The following is a 22643-nucleotide window of genomic DNA, read 5'->3' on the forward strand; positions in this document are numbered from 1 at the left end:
TCTGTCAGGTCTTACCAATTCTTCTCTCTCGGTAAGCAAGTGGCGGCGACCACATGGGCACGAGAGAAGATCTCCTGACTCCTCAGGGCATCTCTCTACACCACAGACCCTGATGCCAACTGGCCCCCTCCAACCATGGTCAAATGGGAAAGCAAATCTAGTCAGGGTTTAGAAGGGTGGGGAAGTCAACCTAGAAAGTCTAATGTGTTTGGAGGAAGTCTTCAAAAACATCTTTAAAATTTCATAGTAGGGATTATTTTTTCTGGCAATATTGCAACATAAACAGATATTCCTGGCTGGCTACTCCATGGGGCAGCACCAAGTTGGCATTTACACTTCACAGAAGAGGTATCTGAGGAAAGATGGTCCCAGTTACTTGTTATGAATCATACAGACCGACTGTAGCACACTCTGGGTTTATATGTGGAATTCATTATTTCTTTTACTTTTTTGTATTACATAAGTAATGTGTGTTTCTTGTAGAAAAATCAGGCAATGAAAATGAAGAAAAGGAAAAAAACACATCATCCAAGCGCCCAGCAATGACCGTATTAATATTTCCTTCTAATTTTCTGTATATACGTCTATGTACATACCTACATAGTTTTTTCGGAATGAACCTGTACTGACTCATAACCTTTTTTTCACTCAACATAATACTGGGAATGTCTTTTTGTGTAAGGTAGTGGATCTCCTGTGAAGTCCTTCCAAAGGCCTATCCAGGCCTAGCATTCTTTTAGTCATGGAATAAACCACACTCAGTTTCAAATTCTAGTCCTGTCACTTACTGTGTCCTTGAGCAAGTTCCTTCACTTATCTGAGCTTCCCTTTCCTCACCTGTAGTCATTCCAGTTTCATAGGGTTGCAGTGAGGAGAAATTAAGTGTTTACAGCAGCGAAGGGCAGCACCCAGCCCTGTAGTAGCGCTCAGTAAATGTTTGCAAATTAATGAATTCATGCCTTCAGGAGCTTAGATGTTACTTGACTTTTGATGGGTTCTACTTGCTCACTGTACTCATCATTATCTGAAATTATACTGTTTATTTTCAAATTTACTACTTATTGTCTCTCTTCATGAGCACAAAACATTCTCAGCAACAGAGTGGTGGCCAGTGCCTAGAAAAATGCCTGGCACACAAAATGTTGAAAATTTATGGTGCTGACGTACTTGCGTCTTTCCAGTGACCCAGCCTCGCCATTGTCACCTGGAGGCTGTGCAGCACAGAATCACGCCCTTTCCCTTTATCTCATTATTCGCTGACCCGTGCTTGGTTCTAGCCATCCTCCGTTACCTGAAGAATGATGGGAAGATTCATTTGGTGGTTTTCAACAACCTGCAGCTGGCCGACGGCAGGTGGCACAGGGTCCTCCTGAGACTGACCAATCTGCACCGGGGAGCTGGCTCTGTAGAGCTCTACGTGGACTGCTCGCAAGTGGATTCCATTCACAATCTCCCCAGAGCCTTTTCTGGCCTCACCCAGAGTCCTGAGGCTGTTGAATTGAGGACTTTCCAGAGGAAGGCACAGGTAAGAACCCACAAATCATTCTCCAAAGTGGAAAGATGAGTTTCTGAAGCTTCTGCTGAATGCAGAAGAGTGGGCTGAGGTCAAGAGTGGGTCTAATTTTGGCTGCATGTTAGAAACACCTGTGGAACTGAAAAACTGACTGCTAGAGGGCCCACCCTCCAGACAAGTTACATCAGAATCTATAGCGGTGGTGCCTCGGCATCAGTATTTTTTAAAATACTGATTCTAACGTGAAGTCAAAATTGAGAGCTGCTCTTTTAGATGATAAGTGGAGACTTTGGGGATATAATTGTAAAGCAGGAAAGGAATAGCAAAAAGAATAGCAAAAATTTTTAAACTATCTTAGGGCAATAGGATGATCTACTTGTAATCTTTCTATAATGTTATTATATATATATATTTTTTTTTAATTTATTTATGGCTGTGTTGGGTCTTCGTTTCTGTGCGAGGGCTTTCTCTAGTTGGCGGCAAGCGGGGACCACTCTTCATCGCGGTGCGCGGGCCTCTCACTATCGCGGCCTCTCTTGTTGCGGAGCACAGGCTCCAGACGCGCAGGCTCAGTAATTGTGGCTCACGGGCCCAGTTGCTCCGCGGCATGTGGGATCTTCCCAGACCAGGGCTCGAACCCGTGTCCCCTGCATTGGCAGGCGGATTCTTAACCACTGCGCCACCAGGGAAGCCCCTGTTATTATATTTTTAATGAAAGTAAAAAAGAATGATTGGAAATTGCCAAGCACCAGGAACAACATTTTTCACAGGCCTCACTAGAGCATCCCTAACAAAAAGACCCTTATGGCCAACTTAATTCCATGAGGCCTTACAAATCACATCACTTCTGTCTTCCGTTTTATGCCCTGTTGATGGTATTTTTTTTCATCATATCATTGCACCTACTGTAGAAATTGCCACATATGTTTCTCTTAGAATTTTGCACTAGGGGGACTTCCCTGGTGGCGCAGTGGTTAAGAATCCGCCTGCCAATGCAGGAGACATGGGTTCGAGCCCTGGCCCGGGAAGATCCCATGTGCCACAACTACTGAGCCCACGTGCCACAACCACTGAAGCCCGTGCTCCTAGAGCCCGTGCTCCACAACAAGAGAAGCCACCACAGTGAAAAGCCCGTGCACCACAACGAAGAGTAGCCCCTGCTTGCCGCAACTAGAGAAAAGCCCGTGTGCAACAACGAAGACCCAATGCAGCCAAAAATAAATATAAAAAATAAATAACTTATTTAAAAAAAATTTGTGCTAGGAAATACTTTGTTTCCTATAAATAACTAGTATTCTTTGTCTTTTCCAATTATTACTGTAACTGCTCATCATTCCAGAATTTCATCTGATACAGAAGTCAATCCCAAAATCAATAACTACGTTCATCCACTGTGGCCCATATTGTTGTTTTATATATTGCAATCACTATTTTCCACTTCTATTTCATTATTATATGTTTTAACTAAATTATATGTGCTTTTAGCAAGTTATTCTGAGCCCTTTGTGTAAAGAAGCAGGGTGTAAACAGTAATTTCCATTGTAACTAGGAATGCTGAGAAGTTTTAGATAATAATGTAAACACTATGAATCAGATACTAGAATTTGTGCTTGAAACATAGGAAGCATTTTCAAGCAGAAGTTTCAAGAAAGCTAAAATCCAAGTTTAGAGAGAGGGAGAAAGAGTTGTATATATATTTAGTGTAGGTTTATAGAGAGAGAAAAAAATTAATGGAGAGATATGCCAAACTTTATTTCTGAATCCCCAGAGTAGCCCAAATAGTCAGAATGACAGTCAGAAATTGTGTCACTGACATTTCAGAAATTAGTCTCCACCACCAAATAAGTCCATTTCTAAAAACCAAGGTCATCAGAAATAGATGGAATTTTTTGGAATTTTGTCCAAAAGTTCTACCTCCTTAGACTATCAACAAGGACCACAGTGCTCTGTCTTCATAGTCACCTTCTCAGTCAGTCAGTCAGTCAGTCAATTAGTCAGTCAGTAGGCACATTCTAGGCATTAGACCAAACAGTCATGGCTCTGCCTCCATAGAGCTTATGGTCTGATTCCAACAAAATACCTGTTATGTAGCACATGTTGCATACATCTTAACTTAGCTAACTGAAAAAGCAGAGTCCCTCTGAAAATCCTTAGCATGCTCATTTCTAAATAAGAATGATGACTTTATGTTGCCAGTTAACATAAACATTTTCTATCATACATATATAAAGTAGTGTGTACAGTAAAAGCTACAAAATTAAGGGATGAGGAAATTGACTATGACTAACAATGAATGATGGATATAAACCAGTAATGTGAAAATATATGAAAATATACATCACAGAATATACAGTTTAATATCACTAATTATTAGAGAAATGCAAATCAAAACCACAATGAGGTATCGCCTCACACCGGTCAGAATGGCCATCATCAAAAGGTCTACAAATAATAAATGCTGGAGTGGGTGTGGAGAAAAGGGAACCCTCTTGTACTGTTGGTGGGAATGTAAATTGGTACAGCCACTATGGAGAACAGTATGGAGGTTCCTTAAAAAACTAAAAATAGAACTACCCTATGACCCAGCAATCCCACTACTGGGCATATACCCTGAGAAAACCATAATTCAAAAAGACACATGAACCCCAGTATTTATTGCAGCACTATTTACAATAGCCAGGTCATGGAAGCAACCTAAATGTCCATCAACAGAGGAACGGATAAAGAATATGTGGTACGTATATACAATGGAATATTACTCAGCCATAAAAAGGAATGTAATTGGGTCATTTGTAGAGACTTGGATGGACCTAGAGAGTGTCATACAGAATGAAGTAAGTCAGAAAGAGAAAAACAAATATCCTATATTAACATATATATGTGGAATCTAGAAAAATGGTACAGATGAACCTGTTTGCAAGGCAGAAATAGACACAGATGTAGAGAACAAACGTATGGACACCAAGAGGGGAAAGGCGGGGGGGGGGGATGAATTGGGAGATTGGGATTGACATATATACACTAATATGTATAAAATAGATAACTAATGAGAACCTACTGTATAGCACAGGGAACTCTACTCAGTGCTCTGTGGTGACCTAAATGGGAAGGAAATCCAAAACAGAGGGGATATATGTATACATATAGCTGATTCACTTTGCTGTACAGCAGAAACTAACACAACATTGTAAAGCAACTATACCCCAATAAAAAAGAAAGAAAAAGAATATACGGTTTATTCATCCTCATAGTCCAAGGAAACCAGAGACTTTGCTAAAACCTGGCTCCAAGACACCCTAAAAACAATAGTGTTTAAAATTGGGGTCAATGTCTTATTCATTACAGTCTAAACTCCATAAACAGACAACTCTTAAGAGGCTTCTGCCACAAAAGAGCTTGTTTACCACAAAGGAAAACTGCCTTTTCTCTTCTCCGAGTCACCTTCATGAACTCTCAGACCACGCTGGATGCCAGCACTCTCCTAAGCTACTGGTTTCTTCCATATTTGCTTCAGTCAAAAGGATAGGGCTGGCAGGCTTCAGGAAAAAATGCAAAACCACAAAATTATGTAAAGTGTCAGAGTCCAAGTATTCAGGCCTACTCTGTGATGAAAATTGTGTGCATCTGCAAGCTCATTGGCTTTTGAATGACATCAGCAATGTGTGGTATGAATCCGATTTCTTCCAGGACTCCTTGGAAGAGCTGAAGTTGGCGGTGAGAGGCTCGCTGTTCCAGGTGGCCAGCCTGCAAGACTGCTTCCTGCAGCAGAGCGAGCCGCTGGCCGCCACAAGCACAGGTGTGGGCTCTTGGGCAGTTTGCACGCCTCCATCAACACAAACCCCCAGGCCCCCGGCTGGACTGGGTCCCATCCCAGAAAGGTGGGCTGTCGGCAGAGCAGCCCTACAGGATCATGTACCTACAGAGATGAGGCTCTTGTGCCAAAGTCCAGGGCAAGGAATATTTTCATTGCACTTTTATTGGTATAATTCATAGGAATTTGGAGTAACCAGCCCAGTGGCATCATTATCATTATGTTTTAGATGAATTAAATGAATTTTACCCCAAATTAAATTCCTGTATCTTAGGTTCTTTGTCTTGATGATCTCTGGGAAATCATTTGTTTTTGAGTCACTGTAGAAATAGCTGTCACTGACTGAATGCTCCTTACCTTCTGCTATTCCTGCAGGAGACTTCAATCGGCAGTTCTTGGGGCAGATGTCACAACTAAACCAGCTACTGGGAGAGGTGAAGGATCTTCTGAGACAGCAGGTAACAAGTAGGACATACCATCAGAGAAGGCCCAGTCTTATCAGAGAAGCTCTTTGTTGGAGTTAATGGAGCTGCAGGCCTGCAGAGGCAGGGAGGGGACCTGGAGCCTGACCCCAAGTGGCCCCGTGCAGCCCGCTGCCCTGGGGCTCTGAAAATGGGGGACCAGCTTGTGATAAACACACCAGGGCTCCATGCAGAGTGGGAACTACCAAGAGCTCCTTTAACACTCCTTTAAGTACTGCTTAGTAGTTTGCTACTCATGGATTCTTTCACTCCTGGATTATACATCAGGCACTCCTTTTCCATCTTTTTTTTTTTTTCCCTTCCCATTTCTAAAGGTCAAGGAAACATCATTTTTGCGAAACACCATAGCTGAATGCCAGGCTTGCGGTAAGTGCTTTTCTAGTAACTGGTGCATTCTGAGTTGGACCAGCAAATGCCGACTGATGACGGGCCTGGGTGGGTGAGGCTCCACTGGCGCTGATTTTTGGAGGTTTGGCACAGAGGCGGAGGGAAGGGAAAAGAAGTTCACTGGGAAACTAAACTTGATTCTGTATCAGCTCTGTTTTCTTGGTGGTTTATAAGCCTGTGGATGATGGTTTTCCTCTAGGTCCTCTCAGCTTTCAGTCTCCAACCCCCAACACTGTGGTGCCCCCCGTGCTCCCAGCATCCCCGACACCCCCAGTGCGCCGGTGCAATTCCAACCCGTGTTTCCATGGCGTCCGATGTACCAACACCAGAGATGGCTTTCATTGTGGGCCCTGCCCCGAGGGCTACACAGGAAATGGGATCACCTGTTCTGACGTTGATGAGGTAAAAGTTCAACTAGATAGGATGGGGCTCCCTCAGTATCTTGTACACCCGACAGCTTATGGAAAAAGAAGCCATGTTGATGACTAAGGGACGACTTGGGTTGTCCTCCAGGCTACATAAAAACTACTCCCTCAGGAATCCTTAGAGATCTGTGATGATGGGAAGGAGGAGGCATGATGCATAGTTGTGGCTGTGATCATTACATCTCCCCTCCGTGGTTCCCACTCTTCCGGTTTGTGTTGCTACAATGCTGAGATTTCAGCCTTCAACTCTAACATTGATTCTTTCTCTTAAGCAGTCTCTGTGACAATTGTGATTTTTCCACACATTTGCAAACGTGGGAGGGGAAAGATCTGGGTAAGGGTATATTTCAGGGGTTGCAACTGATTGCTTCAGGCTTCTTAAAACAGAGGAGCAGACAGGAATCTCAAACCAATAAGACCTTTTGAAGAGGCCCCATAATCTGGGAGTAACCAAAAGTGCCCAGAGATGGAGCCAGAAAGACATACAGCAAATACGGGCTGTTTGGCCAGCTGGCAAAGCCTCTGAAGGACCATGGTTAGCCAGTCACTGGTCCAGTCCCAAAACAGTGTTCACAGTGGGTAGCAAGGCTGCCCCCAGAATGTGCCTTTGCCCTCCCATCAGGCCAGAGGAAGGCTGGAAGGAGCTTTCACACACATGGATCCTGCAGGCTTGTGGTCGCTGATTACCTCCCCAGGTAGTAAGCAATTAAGATGGTCTCTAGTCATCCCTCCACTGGAAGAACATCTGCACATGTTTCACAGAACTGCATCTGGTTTTTATCTGTAAGCTGGAATTTTCCTCCTTTTGAAAGGGCAGGAAGTAGTCATGTTTTTTACATTAGTTGGACTGGTTCAAAACAAAACAAAACAAAACAAAATCAGAATGAACCTCCTAGACTGTGAGAGCCTAGGAACAGTCATGGACTTGGTAGGGCACAAAGGCAGGCACAGACCCTGATGAATCACATCTTACTCAAGAAACAACTGCCCTGGCTTTGTCTTCTCAAGGTCTTTTTGTTTGAGTAGTTGGTTCCTTTGGACTCAACTAATAGCCAGCTGACAGGCGGTCCAGGAGCACTGTCCTCTCACAGAGGTTTTAAAACTCCAAGTTAGAATATCAGGGAATTTGCACTGGGAGGTAGACTGGTTAACATTAAGGACTCTTTCCACTCGGCTGTGCGTGATTCTATAATATAGCAAAAGCCCACTACAAGGAAACCTCCAGACCGTGTGGGTCAGGGATTCTGTGAGTAACTATGAAATTGGAAGCCTTTATTGCCTTTGATCATGTCGAGCACCAAAAAATGGGTAGTTAAATGAATCCCCAAATCTGTGCAAATAGATGAATGGAAGTTTGAGAGTGTTTTCTCCAAGTGGCTAAAGAGTGAATTTTTCTTTCTCTCTAGTGCAAATACCATCCCTGCTACCCAGGCGTGCGCTGTGTGAACTTGGTTCCTGGCTTCAGATGTGACGCCTGCCCGGTGGGCTTCACAGGGCCCATGGTGCAGGGTGTTGGGATCAATTTTGCCAAGACAAACAAGCAGGTGGGCTGAAGTTGTGGCCTTTTAATCTCTAATTACCAACAGAAAGCCTTTGGTTGGTTCCCACCTCTTTCCATATAACCCTTTACCTCCCTGAGCGGCCAAGGGTGTGCGGAATGTCCTCATGCACTGCGGGTACATTGGGAAGTTTTCCAACTCATTTCATCAAGGCTAGTGAGGAGGAAGCTAGTCAACTGGGATAATCGAGTAGCACTAGGAAAGCAGTGAAGGGGGTAATCCTGGATATGTGGCATGATTCAGCCTTATTTTGTTGGTAGTCTTTGAACATTTTGTCCCACCAAATAACTTAAGAACTGGGGAAACAAATAAAAGCTTTGAAAAATTAGATCACTTTCATAGAGTCATCGTTGCTGATCAGAAGCTGTTTTAGAGATGAGAGGATTTCAAGAGTAGAAATAATCCCCTGAGGAAACCTGCCTTTCTTCTTATATAAGCCGTAAATTGCTGTAAAGCACTCAAGCACTTTGTGACAGTCTCCGTTTATTTCCAAATGTTCTACTATATCCTGGCCATTATTTAACTGACTGACCGTGAAATTCTTTTTGATGTTTTCAGCCCTTAAAAATGGTTGGTCTATAAATATATTTTACCACTTTAGGGAAATTACTAGCTTTAAAGAAGGGCAGAGGTTCATTATTTCCTAGCAGCCTATCAAAGGATTCTAGAGGGCATCATTTTTTAGACTAGAAAAAGGAGCCAAGCTCGACACACAGGAATGACAAGAAGCCATTGGAGTAATGACCTAAGTTTTTCTTCCTCTTCTCTAAAGACAGAATCGCCAAGACTAAACTAAGGAAAATAGACAAGAAGAAACAGAAGGTGCTTTATGTAAGCTAGGAAGGAGCCCTTGCAGTGGATTTCCAGAATATGGTAGAATGAACTCAAGTCAAAGGGAGCCAACTTGCTAAAATTAAACAACAAATTTTAATGCATGACCAATATCAAAAGAAATAAAAGGAAATGTGCAGGTTCGAGAAACAAAGAGGGAACTCAAAGTCAGAGCTGTGGGTGGAAACTGATGTCACAGCAGCTCATGGGAGGTGGGAGATGGTTTTAGGTCCTCCAAGTGGGAAACTGGGGTTCAAGCACTATGTGGGTATAGCAGATGTAGTCTTGAACCTTTAGAAAGACCTAATACCCCTGAAGAAAGCCGGAAGCCTTAGAGAGCTACCCTACTCATTACAAGGAGATGAGAAAACTTTCTTAGCCCCCCAAAATCAACAGGAAGCTTGATGTCAGCTTTGGGACACGGTTGACAGAAATGACAGTTGCCCACAACAAGTCAAGGCTCCAAGCTTGTAAGACATATAGTCATGAGCTCCGAACCTATGTTACACATAGAATGCGGAAACAGAAGCCCCAAAATTGACATAAAAACCAGCCCTAGAGCAGTAAAATCCCCAGGACCCTGGCTAATATCACTTTGTGAAGAGACTGCAAAACTCAGGGCAAGTGGGACACCCTCAAGCAAAAGCAGGGCCACTAAGGATATACTCTGATCACCAGCCTACCTGAAATTCCATGTCCTCGCTTCACACAAAGATGTCAAAACAAAGCAAAATGTATTTGTCTTTCTACTTAAACAGTGTCCCTTTAAACTTCTCTGCACTAGATCTGCACTGACATTGATGAGTGTCGAAATGGAGCGTGTGTTCTCAATTCTATCTGTGTTAACACTTTGGTGAGTATTTTTCATGGCTCTTGTTATCGAAGACCAGTTACTAAAACAAGTATGTGTACGCAAATCATAACCCTAAAACACATGGAGAACATATGGGCATAACATATTTGATTTGCAAGTGAGGATAAAAGTTTGTGCTGAAAAACAGTTTTTAATGTAAGAGTAATTTATAAGTAATTTTCTATATAAGAATGATTTTATATGGGAATTCCCTGGTGGTCCAGTGGTTAGGACACTGCACTGTCACTGACGAGGGCTCGGGTTCAATCCCTGGTCGGGGAACTAAGATGCCGCAAGCTGTGTGGTGTGGCCAAAAAAAAAATAATAATAATAATAATTTTATAAATGCCAAATTTGTTCTTTATCTTCTCTCAAAGTTGCAGTGTTGGGTTTTGTTTTTTTATATATATATATATACAGCAGGTCCTTATTAGTCATCAATTTTATACACATCAGTGTATACATGTCAACCCCAATCTCCCAATTCATCCCACCCCCACCCCCCCGCCGCTTTCCCCGCTTGGTGTCCATACGTTTTTTCTCTACATCTGTGTCTCTATTTCTGCCCTGCAAACCGGTTCATCTGTACCATTTTTCTAGGTTCCACATATACACGTTAATATACGATATTTGTTTTTCTCTTTCTGACTTACTTCACTCTGTATGACGGTCTCTAGATCCAGCTACGTCTCAACAAATGACCCAATTTCATTCCTTTTTATGGCTGAGTAATATTCCATTGTATATATGTGCCACATTTTCTTTATCCATTCATCTGTCGATGGGCATTTAGGTTGCTTCCATGACCTGGCTATTGTAAATAGTGCTGCAATGAACATTGGGGTACATGTGTCTTTTTGAATTATGCTTTTCTCAGGGTATATGCCCAGTAGTGGGATTGCTGGATCATATGGTAATTCTATTTTTAGTTTTGTAAGGAACCTCCATACTGTTCTCCATAGTGGCTGTATCAATTTACATTCCCACCAATAGTGCAATAGGGTTCCCTTTTCTCCCCACCCTCTCCAGCATTTGTTTGTAGATTTTCTGATGATGCCCATTCTAACTGGTGTGAGGTGATACCTCATTGTAGTTTTGATTTGCACTTCTCTAATAATTAGTGATGTTGAGCAGCTTTTCATGTGCTTCTTGGCCATCTGTATGTCTTCTTTGGAGAAATGTCTATTTAGGTCTTCTGCCCATTTTTGAATTGAGTTGTTTTTTTTTTTTTTTAATTGAGCTGCATGAGCTGTTTATATATTTTGGAGATTAATCCTTTGTCCGTTGATTCGTTTGCAAATATTTTCTCCCATTCTAAGGGTTGTCTTTTAGTCTTGTTTATGGTTTCCTTTGCTGTGCAAAAGCTTTGAAGTTTCATTAGGTCCCATTTGTTTATTTTTGTTTATATTTCCATTTCTCTAGGAGGTGGATCAAAAAAGATCTTGCTGTGATTTATGTCAAAGAGTGTTCTTCCTATGTTCTCCTCTAAGAGTTTTATAGTGTCTGGTCTTACATTTAGGTCTCTGATCAATTTTGAGTTTATTTTTGTGTATGGTGTTAGGGAGTGTTCTAATTTCATTCTTTTACATGTAGCTGTCCAGTTCTCCCAGCACCACTTATTGAAGAGACAGTCTTTTCTCCATTATATATCCTTGCCTCCTTTGTCATAGATTAGTTGACCATAGGTGCATGGGTTTATCTCTGGGCTTTCTATCCTATTCCATTGATCTGTATTTCTGTTTATGTGCCAGTACCATATTGTCTTGAATACTGTAGCTCTGTAGTATATTCTGAAGTCTGGGAGCCTGATTCTTCCAGCTCCGTTTTTTCCCCTCAAGACTGCTTTGCCTATTCGGGGTCTTTTGTGTCTCCATACAAATTTTAAGATTTTTTGTTCTAGTTCTGTAAAAAAGGCCATTGGTAATTTGATAGGGATTGTATTGAATCTGTAGATTGCTTTGGGTAGTATAGTCATTTTCACAATATCGATTCTTCCAATACAAGAACATGGTATATCTCTCCATCTGTTGGTATCATCTTTAATTTCTTTCTTCAGTGTCTTATAGTTTTCTGCATACAGGTCTTTTGTCTCCCTAGGTAGGTTTATTCCTAGGTATTTTATTCTTTTTGTTGCAATGGTAAATGGGAGTGTTTCCTTAATTTCTCTTTCAGATTTTTCATCTTTAGTGTATAGGAATGCAAGAGATTTCTGTGCATTAATTTTGTATCCTGCAACTTTACCAAATTCATTGATTAGCTCTAGTAGTTTTCTGGTGGCATCTTTAGGATTCTCTATGTATAGTATCATGTCATCTGCAAACAGTGACAGTTTTACTTCTTCTTTTCTAATTTGTATTCCTTTTATTTCTTTTTCTTCTCTGATTGCTGTGGCTAGGACTTCCAAAACTATGTTGAATAATAGTGGCGGGAGTGGACATCCTTGTCTCATTCCTGATCTTAGAGGAAATGCTTTCAGTTTTTCACCATTGAGAATGATGTTTGCTGTGGGTTTGTCATATATGGCCTTTATTATGTTGAGGTAGGTTCCCTCTATGCCCACTTTCTGGAGAGTTTTTATCATAAACGGGTGTTGAATTTTGTCAAAAGCTTTTTCTGCATCTATTAAGATGATCATATGGTTTTTATTCTTCAATTTGTTAATATGGTGTATCACATTGATTGATTTGTGTATATTGAAGAAACCTTGCATCCCTGGGATAAATCCCACTTGGTCATGGTGTATGATCCTTTTAAAGTGTTGTTGGATTCTGTTTGCTAGTATTTTGTTGAGGGTTTTTGCATCTATATTCATCAGTGATACTGGTCTGTAATTTTCTTTTTCTGTAGTATTGTTGTCTGGTTTTGGTATCAGAGTGAGGGTAGTCTCATAGAATGAGTTTGGGAGTGTTCCTTCATCCGCAATTTTTTGGAAGAGTTTGAGAAGGATGGGTGTTAGCTTTTCTCTAAATGTTTGTTGGAATTCACCTGTGAAGCCATCTGGTCCTGGACTTTTGTTTGTTGGAAGATTTTTAATCACAGTTTCAATTTCATTACTTGTGATTGGTCTGTTCATATTTTCTATTTCTTCCTGGGTCAGTCTTGGAAGGTTATACGTTTCTAAGAATTTGTCCATTTCTTCCAGGTTGTCCATTTTATTGGCATACAGTTGCTTGTAGTCGTCTCTTAGGATGCTTTGTATTTCTGCGGTGTCTGTTGTAACTTCTCCTTTTTCATTTCTAATTTTATTGATTTGAGTCCTCTCCCTCTTTTTCTTGATGAGTCTGGCTAATGGTTTATCAATTTTGTTTATCTTCTCAAAGAACCAGCTTTTAGTTTTATTGATCTTTGCTATTGTTTTCTTTGTTTCTATTTCATTTATTTCTGCTCTGATTTTTATGATTTCTTTCCTTCTGCTAACTTTAGGTTTTGTTTGTTCTTCTTTCTCTAGTTCCCTTAGGTGTAAGGTTAGATTGTTTATTTGAGATTTTTCTTGTTTCTTGAGGTAGGCTTGTATAGCTATCAACTTCCCTCTTAGAACTGCTTTTGCTGCATCCCATAGGTTTTGAATCATCGTGTTTTCATTGTCATTTGTCTCTAGGTATTTTTTGATTTCCTCTTTGATTTCTTCAGTGATCTCTTGGTTATTTAGTAACGTATTGTTTAGCCTCCATGTGTTTGTGTTTTTTACGTTTTTTTCCCTGTAATTGATTTCTAATCTCATAGCGTTGTTGTCACAAAAGATGTTTGATATAATTTCAATTTTCTTAAATTTACTGAGGCTTGATTTGTGACCCAAGATGTTATCTATCCTGGAGAATCTTCCGTGTGCACTTGAGAAGAAAGTGTAATCTGCTGTTTTTGGATGGAATGTCCTATTAATATCAATTAAATCTATCTGGTCTATTGTGTCATTTAAAGCTTCTGTTTCCTTATTTATTTTCATTTTGGATGATCTGTCCATTGGTGTAAGGGAGGTGTTAAAGTCCCCCACTATTATTGTGTTACTGTTGATTTCCTCTTTTATAGCTGTTAGCAGTTGCCTTATGTATTGAGGTGCTCCTATGTTGGGTGCACATATATTTATAATTGTTATATCTTCTTCTTGGATTGATCCCCTGATCATTATGTAGTGTCCTTCCTTGTATCTTGTAACATTCTTTATTTTAAAGTCTATTTTATCTGGTATGAGTATTGCTACTCCAGCTTTCTTTTGATTTCCATTTGCATGGAATATCTTTTTCCATCCCCTCACTTTCAGTCTGAATGTGTCCCGAGGTCTATAGTGGGTCTCTTGTAGACAGCATATAGATGGGTCTTGTTTTTGTATCCATTCAGCAAGCCTGTGTCTTTTGGTTGGAGCATTTAATCCATTCACGTTTAGGGTAATTATCGATATATATGTTCCTATTACCATTTTCTTCATTGTTTTGGGTTTGTTTTTGTAGGTCCTTTTCTTCTCTTGTGTTTCCCACTTGGAGAAGTTCCTTTAGCATTGGTTGTAAAGCTGGTTTGGTGGTGCTGAATTCTCTTAGCTTTTGCTTGTCTGTAAAGCTTTTGATTTCTCCATCGAATCTGAATGAGATCCTTGCCGGGTAGAGTAATCTTGGTTGTAGGTTCTTCCCTTTCATCACTGTAAGTATATAATGCCACTGTCTTCTGGCTTGTAGGATTTCTGCTGAGAAATCAGCTGTTAACATTATGGGAGTTCCCTTGTGTGTTATTTCTCATTTGTCTCTTGCTGCTTTCAATAATTTTTCTTTGTCTTTAATTTTTGCCCATTTGATTACTATGTGTCTCAGCGTGTTTCTCCTTGGGTTTATCCTGTACGGGACTCTCTGCGCTTCCTGGACTTGGGTGGCTATTTCCTTTCCCATGTTAGGGAAGTTTTCGATTATAATCTCTTCAAATATTTTCTCGGGTCCTTTCTCTCTCTCTTCTGCTGCTGGGACCCCTATAATGCGAATGTTGTTGTATTTAATGTTGTCCCAGAGGTCTCTTAGGTTGTCTTCATTTCTTTTCATTCTTTTTTCTTTATTCTGTTCCGCAGCAGTGAATTCCACCATTCTGTCTTCCAGGTCACTTATCCGTTCTTCTGCCTCGGTTATTCTGCTATTGATTCCTTCTAGTGTAGTTTTCATTTCAGTTATTGTATTGTTCATCTCTGTTTGTTTGTTCTTTAATTCTTCTAGGTCTTTGTTAAACGTTTCTTGCATCTTCTTGATCTTTGCCTCCATCCTTTTCCCAAGGTCCTGGATCATCTTCACTATCATTATTCTTAATTCTTTTTCTGGAAGGTTGCCTATCTCCACCTCATTTAGTTGTTTTTCTGGGGTTTTATCTTGTTCCTTCATCTGCTACATAGCCCTCTGCCTTTTCATCTTGTCTGTCTTTCTGTGAATGTGGTGTTTGTTCCACAGGCTGCAGGATTGTAGTTCTTCTTGCTTCTGCTGTCTGCCCTCTGGTGGATGAGGCTATCTAAGAGGCTTATGCGAGTTTCCTGATCAGTGTTGGGCTTTTGAATGAATGTTTATTGAATAAAATATTATCATTCTAGTATTTTTTAAATAGGAAGAGCTTTTTAGTTTGTATTAATAGTTCAGTGTTCCAAAATATGCATTTTACTCGTGACAACACAATTCCCAAATGGTGTTCATTATTTTCATAGAACTTCTCAAAAGTCATTTGTATTAAATTAAAATGCTTAACGCTTAGTGGGTCGAAATTTTGACTAATCAGATATGGCTTTTATTCCTGAAAAGTTCCTGTTGACTCTTTCCAAGATGATAGGTGTAGCACAGTAGACTGTCAAGGAAAGAACTATTGGCTCCAGGTATGACTGCTTCTCACTTACTGTATGTTCCTGGGAAAGGTTTTTAATCTCTAGGTTCCTAGTTTCCTTATATATCAAAGCATTTTATAAATATCAAGTCACTTATTTTAATCCTCACAACAAACCTGTCAATAGGCACTATTATTATCCCCATTTTACAGTTGAAGAAACTGAGGCACAAGAAAGTTAAATAATTAGGCGAAGGCCACACATCTCATAAGACATCCAGTCTGGCTGCAGAGCCCTGTTCTTATCCACAGTGCTGCCTAGGAATATACTGGGATTTACTGCTTCTTAGCTTTTTACCAGGACAAAGCTAGTCTGCCAAAATGGATTTGGGAGACACTGACATGAAGGTAATAACTAAAGCCACTCAGGGGGAGGAAAAGTAGACAGTGGAACTGTCTACAAAATTGAACTCTAGAAAACTTCAAAAATGAAGAAGTAGGCAAAGGAAAAAGAGCAGAGAAGCAAAGAAAAGGAAAGAACTGACCAAAGGGAGTCTTCCAATGAGGCTGACAGATCACGAAAGATCACTGGAGAGAATTCCCTGGTGGTCCAGTGGTTAGGATTCTCCCAGGGCCTGGGTTCAACCCCTGGATGGGGAACTAAGATCCCACAAGCCCTGCAGTGTGGGAAAAATAAAATAATAATACTTGGAAAGCATCTTTTGGATTCAGTGATTCAGGAGTTGTGAGTGACCAAAATCATTGAAATCATTGAATTGTATAGTTTACGTGGGTGTCTTTCATGATATGTAAAGTCTATCTCAGTAAAGCTGTCTTAAAAAAAAAAAAAAAAAAAGTCAGGCTTGCCCTGGAAGTGCCATCGCAATGGAGCTGACAGCTCATTTGCCAGGTTTCTTCCACAGCACCCCACCTCGTCAAGAATTCTCAGTGCAAGGCCAACGACATTTCTCTGTTCCTTTGTCACTTGATTGTTAAAAACAAAAGCCAAATGAACATTAAAAAAAATTTTTCTCATTTGCTTTTTAACCAAACCATGTTCTTTGTCCCCAGAGTAAATTTTCTCACTCCACCTCCCAGGACTTCATTGGAGTTTTCAGCCCTTTCCTCCTTGCCCTCCACAGTGGAACCGGCAAGTCAAAGTGGCTCACTGGCCAGCCTCTGCCTTCGATTGTGTTCCTTCATGTCTCCGTGGCCTGCTGTGGCTTCCAGTCTGGTAGTGTCTCCCCCAACACTCACACAGTGTTATAAGACGTACACATAAGCAGAGGCAGGCATGGGGCTCACTTCATTCTGGCATCATCGAGTACATGTAAAAATAGACACAAGCGCCGTACCTTTGTTCACAGGTCTGAGGCCCTGGCTCACCGTCTTGCTCTGCTCCTTACAGGGATCTTATCGCTGTGGGCCTTGTAAACCAGGGTACATTGGTGATCAGACGAGGGGATGCAAAATGGAAAGAAGCTGCAGGAATCCGGAACTGAACCCTTGCAGCGTGAACGCACAGTGCATTGAAGAGAGGCAGGGGGATGTGACATGCGTGGTAAGTTGTTTGCTACTTGCTTTATCATTTTCCCCCTTGCATTTGAAACACCACCCCTCTCCGGTTTCTACTTGCTTCAGGGTAAAAGTACTCAAGAATGAAAGCAATTCCATCACAGTAAACAGAGGATGTAGTAATAACAGAGTCAGCTGAGTTTGTGGGGAGCAATCTGAAGTCCACCTAACCATCAGCCACCCTCTTTCTCTCCCTCTTGGCCGTGGGTCGGCACCATCCCCTTGGGCACCTCGGTGGTGGAGCCCCAGCCCCCAACCACCCTCTATGGAAGGCCCGAGAAGTGAGCAGCCGGAGAGGAAGGAGCCTCCTTCCCTCCCTTCCGACTGCTGCCATTCCTTACTGTCCTCACCCTGAGGACATCCAGTTTCAAAATCTGGCCTAATGCTCCAGGAGGTGAGCCGCAGTGGAGGGGTGGTGGGCTGCTCTTATACACCCTGGGAGAAAAACCTCCCGTCTTCTGCAGCACCCTCTGTTCTCTGTGTCCACCTCGGCCAGGTTCAGGAGTGGCTCAGTGGGTGCTCACTCTCCTTCCCATGCGGTTCCCCACCAGGGAGCCGGCCCGGGGAGGAGGAGGTGGGTAGAGGGCAGGGCACTTGCAGCCTTGCAAGGGTCTCCCGCCAGGCAGGTGTGTAGTGGGCCCTTGGCGAGGAATGAGGTTCATTCCTGCCATCCATCCTGCCCTGGAGCCCTGGGGGATCCTAGGCGCTGCTAAATCAGCCGTCTTCAGCCACTCACCTCCTCCTTCCTCCCCAGGGAGCCAGGCCCTTTAGAGTTGGGGGTTCATAGGTTCATGGCGATCACGCTGAGCAGCAGGATGGATCCTGGGAGACTTTTTCTCTCTTCTTTATACCTCAGACTCAGACTTCCTTACCTTCATGTTCTCAGAATTTTCTACAATGGGCATATCACTTTCAAATAGGAAAAATGAGAAGAATCAAAACTAAGTTAGAGAAATAACTGTAATGACACCAGCTCTCTCCAGCAACACAGATTATTTGTAACAAGATACTGATGAAGGAAGGAGCTGGGTTCAAGGGGGAGAAAAAAATCAACAGTTCCTCTAATTCCTGTTGATGGGGCATGTTTATTCCCACTGAGAGGCAAGCATATATCTATGTTTAAATTCTCATTTTCTGTGAACAAATTAACGATTCCCCTGGGATGGTGGGAGATGAGGCTCTTAATGTGGTTTTGAATTTGTAATAAGGCACAGTGACAGATGGTAAAGGATTAATACACTTGGTGTGACTACTAAAATAATTTAATCTGCCAGAAAATGGCTCATTAAAAACATACTTGTTCCTAGAGGAAATCTTTTCTTCATTAAAATGAGTCAAGGACCATACCCCATGGCTGAGCTTTCCAGGCCTTCTGAAGGCCCTGCTGAAGCAATTGAACAGAAATAGGGGTAGTTACTGGGAGGGGTGTCTTTGGATCCTGCCTTCTACATCTCTGGTTGCAGAAGGGGGTCGCGCATGATTGAGAACAGACAGACTACAGCTTAGGAAGTCACTGGTCTTAAATCACCTTATTTTGATTAATGAGGGCAGAAAATTTAACATTTACTCATGTAAAGTTTCTTTCCTTGGCCCTGTTCCCCCGACTCTTACCCGCCCCTGCCTTGCTGGTTCCCTGTCATTTTCCAGGCCCCCTTGTCTCCTGTTTCTTCTGCTGTTCTGCCTGCCTCTCCTCGGGCACCCATCCTGCTCCTGAGCTGAGCTCCTAGGTACCACCTCATACCCAGGACACCACTTATGGAAGGATTTCCTTTCTCTTGGGTTTATCATTCATCCTTTAGCCAGGCCAACTATATGGAATATCAGAGGGAGAACTCAAAGTGCATGTTAACCAAATACATGTGGCAGAAAACATTGAACTGGGACAGTCTTGAGTTCAAGTCCCAGCTCTGAGACCTTGGGCAAGGCACTTAGCCACTTTGAGCTGAGTCGACTCTTTTGTAAAATGGGATAGTGATGACCTTGCAGCATCGCTGTAAGGATTGGAGAAAATGCCTGTAGAGTCTGGTATAGAATAACTGTTATTTTAATGCCTTTTCTGCTGACAATGAAGGCTTGCTCTCAGCAGCTGGTGGTGGCACGGAACTTGGGTAGACTTTTCCAGAAACGTAGAGAACACGCAGACCCAGCACTACACCTGTGGGAATCTTCACCTGTTTAAAGTTATGAGTGGAGGTAAAGCACTTTGGAAGGTTCCTGCTGTGGTGGAAATTGATCTAGAAGACCATTAGATTCAGAGATACGACTGTGGCTCCAGAATGCTAAGGAAGGGGCCACAGCAGCCGCTCCACCCTTGTGTGCATTCATTTCCACTGGGAGAAGAAATTGGATAATCATATGGAGAACATTTTGACAATAATTCAGAAGTACAAATACCAATACCCTTTGAACCAAGAATTTCATACTAAGAAGCCAGTACATGTGCAGAATGATAAATGTCCTCGAATTCTTTGTGGCAGCATTGTTTGCAACAGAAAAAGGTTTTAACGACTTGACACCGACCAGTAGGGGACTGGTTGAATTAATTGAGGTGCATGCATTCCACTTTATGTGTGATATATCTGTGCCCATTAAAAAGGAAGACACAAATCTACATGTGGTAATATGAAAAGAGCTCTAAGATATTATGTTAATTTTTTTAAAAATCAAGGTACAGAGCAGTGTTTATATGTGTGCTACCAATTGTGCTGAAGGACAGAAAGAAAAAGAATGTATGTGTGTTTGCTGGTCTCTGCCCAGCATGTCTCTGAAAGTATTCATGTGAGCAGATTGCCTTGATTCCTGAGCCAAGGTGCAGGAGCAGGAAGGAGTTTTCACTCTCCCTTTGTACTTTCTGAATTTTGAACCATTGGACTATTCAAAACACAGTTTAATAGTTTTAAAATCCTACCAACAAAGCTTTCTGGCCCTCCCTCTGGGGATGCACACACAGGAGCAGAGGCCCCTGTCAGACCCCGGCCTCCCACCAGGCTCAGCTCCCGGGCTCCTGACGGGTTTTCCCTTCACAGTGTGGGGTTGGCTGGGCTGGTGACGGCTACATCTGCGGAAAGGACTTGGACATTGACAGTTACCCTGACGAAGAATTGCTGTGCTCTGCCAGGAACTGCAAAAAGGTAAGGGGGACGAGCAGGGGAAAAACACACACACACACGCACGTGCACACACACTCAGTCTGTGGCTTTCCAAAGTCACATCTTATATGGGGCAGAGGTTCTGTGGGTTCCATTTAAAATTGTATTTTTGAAGTAGCTGCATCTCAAATGTAGCAAAACAGCCATCAACAATAAAGCCAGACAGGTAGGGACTTCCCTGGTGGCGCAGTGGTTAAGAATCCGCCTGCCAATGCAGGAGACACAGGTTCGAGCCCTGGTCCGGGAAGATCCCACATGCCGTGGAGCAACTAAGTCCCTGCACCACAACTACTGAGCCTGCGCTCTAAAGCCCGTGACCCACAACTGCTGAGCCCACGTGCCACAACTACTGAAGCCCGTGTGCCTAGAGCCCTACTCCGCAACGAAGAGTAGCCCCCGCTCACCGCAACTAGAGAAAGCGTGCAGCGATGAAGACCCAACGCAGCCAAAAATAAATAAATTTATTTTTTTTAAAAAGCCAGACAGGTACAGGCAGAAATAGTTTTTGACTTAAGACAGATGGAGATGGGGATGGGGGAAATGGGGAGAAGTTGATAAAAGGGTGCAAACTTTCCGCCACGAGGTGATTAAGATCTGAGGATCTAATGTATAACATGGTGACTATAGTTGATAACACTGTACTGTATAGTTGAAATTTGCTAAGAGAGTAGACCTTAAATGTTCTCAGCAAAAAAAAATGGGGAGATAAACATGTGAGGTGATGCATATGTTAATTAACTCAATGGGGGAATCCCTTCACAATATCAACGTATATCAAATCATCACATTATACACTTTAAATGTCTTGCAATTTTATTTGTCAGTTATACCTCAATAAAGCTGAAAAAATACAAATGTAGATGTGTCTCTGAGCTGTGTTTCTCCAACTTAGGACAACTGCAAGTATGTGCCAAATTCCGGCCAAGAGGATGCAGATGGAGATGGCCTTGGAGATGCTTGTGACGAGGATGCTGATGGAGATGGGATCCTGAATGAGCAGGTAGGTGCCTGCTTTGCTGGGAGGGCCTCTGAATTGCCACGTACCAGGGATGGTGGAAGAAAGGCCGTGAAGTCAACTATTTATATTAATCATCCCGATTGTCTGTTTCCATGCCTGCGTTCCCATAGCACTGCAATTTTTTATTCTAAGATTCTGAAATGTTTATAAAACTGATGAACTTGGGCCTCCTGAGTTGCGACATCTCATGCCAGTCGGGGGAAGTTTGGCTGGCCTCCACCGCAGGACCAGGCACACAGTGGGGATTCAGTAAAAGTCAGAGTTAATGTCGGTCTTTTGATCCTTTAGGATAACTGTGTCCTGACTCACAACGTGGACCAGAGGAACGGTGACAAAGATATCTTTGGGGATGCCTGTGATAACTGCCGGAATGTCCTAAATAATGACCAGAAGGACACTGACGGGGATGGAAAAGGAGATGCCTGTGATGACGACATGGATGGAGATGGTGCGTTTGTCTTGCTTAGTCTTTTACTTGGGACTCACTTGTCCTTTTTCCCCTTGTTCTCTCTTAGGAGCAGGAATAGAATGACTGACTCTGAGGGCCTTCCCGCTCCAGGGGGTTCCACATGGCCTGTGCCTGGCGGCCCCAAGGCCCACTTGTTTCTGTGGAAGAAGAACCCTGGTGTTCTGGGAACTCTAAATCATTGCCAGAAACTTTGTAGGAATCCCTTCGAGCAGTGTCTTGTCAGGGATGTGACTTTGTAGGGCATCTGTCTTCCCAGACTGTAGCTTTCCTCCCTCCCCACCATCCTTCTCATGCATAAGGGTCCTGGAAGTGGAGGATTGAGGTAGAGGGGCTGAGCAGGGTCCTGGGCCGCAGCCCTGGGTCAGGCTCCTCCTGCAGAGAATCGGGCATTTCCCAGGAGACTGGGAAGAGCTGTCAGGCAGGGCAGCTGCATCACCCAGCTCCAGGGTCCACTGAAGGGGCCTCGTATTGTGGTCTGTGTGAATAGCACCTCTGGAGCACAACTCTGGAGCCTCACAGGCCGTGAGGAAGGACGTTTGTTCCTGTATAGCTTCCGTAACATATAGATGACTATCATCATAGTATAGGCTGGATCCGATAGTTTCTGTAAAACATATCACAACACAGGAACTTGAAGGAATTTCCTTTTAGAAATACACTACACCCACCACTAACCAACACACACCCCACACTCCAGACTATTCACATGTCTCTAAAACACGACCCCGCCTTCTATAAGCCTGACTGATGGTAAACCAGCTCAGCAAAACAAACAAAAAATGCCCCGAGTTGT

General features: G+C 42.6%; 1 protein-coding gene and 1 non-coding gene across 2 annotated transcripts in view; both read left to right on the forward strand.

Annotated features, from left to right (window-relative positions):
- Window positions 1-22643, forward strand: part of THBS4 (thrombospondin 4) — a 49570-nt gene that overhangs the window by 16036 nt on the left and 10891 nt on the right. Inside the window, exons 3-13 of the mRNA XM_068535572.1 lie at window positions 1278-1525; window positions 5201-5309; window positions 5700-5782; window positions 6121-6172; window positions 6393-6595; window positions 8025-8162; window positions 9793-9861; window positions 17048-17200; window positions 20241-20345; window positions 21256-21363; window positions 21670-21829. Of these exons, the coding sequence (XP_068391673.1) occupies window positions 1278-1525; window positions 5201-5309; window positions 5700-5782; window positions 6121-6172; window positions 6393-6595; window positions 8025-8162; window positions 9793-9861; window positions 17048-17200; window positions 20241-20345; window positions 21256-21363; window positions 21670-21829 (1428 nt within the window). The remainder of the gene's footprint in view (window positions 1-1277; window positions 1526-5200; window positions 5310-5699; window positions 5783-6120; window positions 6173-6392; window positions 6596-8024; window positions 8163-9792; window positions 9862-17047; window positions 17201-20240; window positions 20346-21255; window positions 21364-21669; window positions 21830-22643) is intronic.
- Window positions 10071-10143, forward strand: TRNAD-GUC (transfer RNA aspartic acid (anticodon GUC)). The gene has a single exon. It is a non-coding gene; the product is annotated as a tRNA-Asp (tRNA).

This window comes from Eschrichtius robustus, chromosome 2 (genome assembly GCF_028021215.1).
Source record: "Eschrichtius robustus isolate mEscRob2 chromosome 2, mEscRob2.pri, whole genome shotgun sequence".
NCBI lineage: Eukaryota > Metazoa > Chordata > Mammalia > Artiodactyla > Eschrichtiidae > Eschrichtius > Eschrichtius robustus.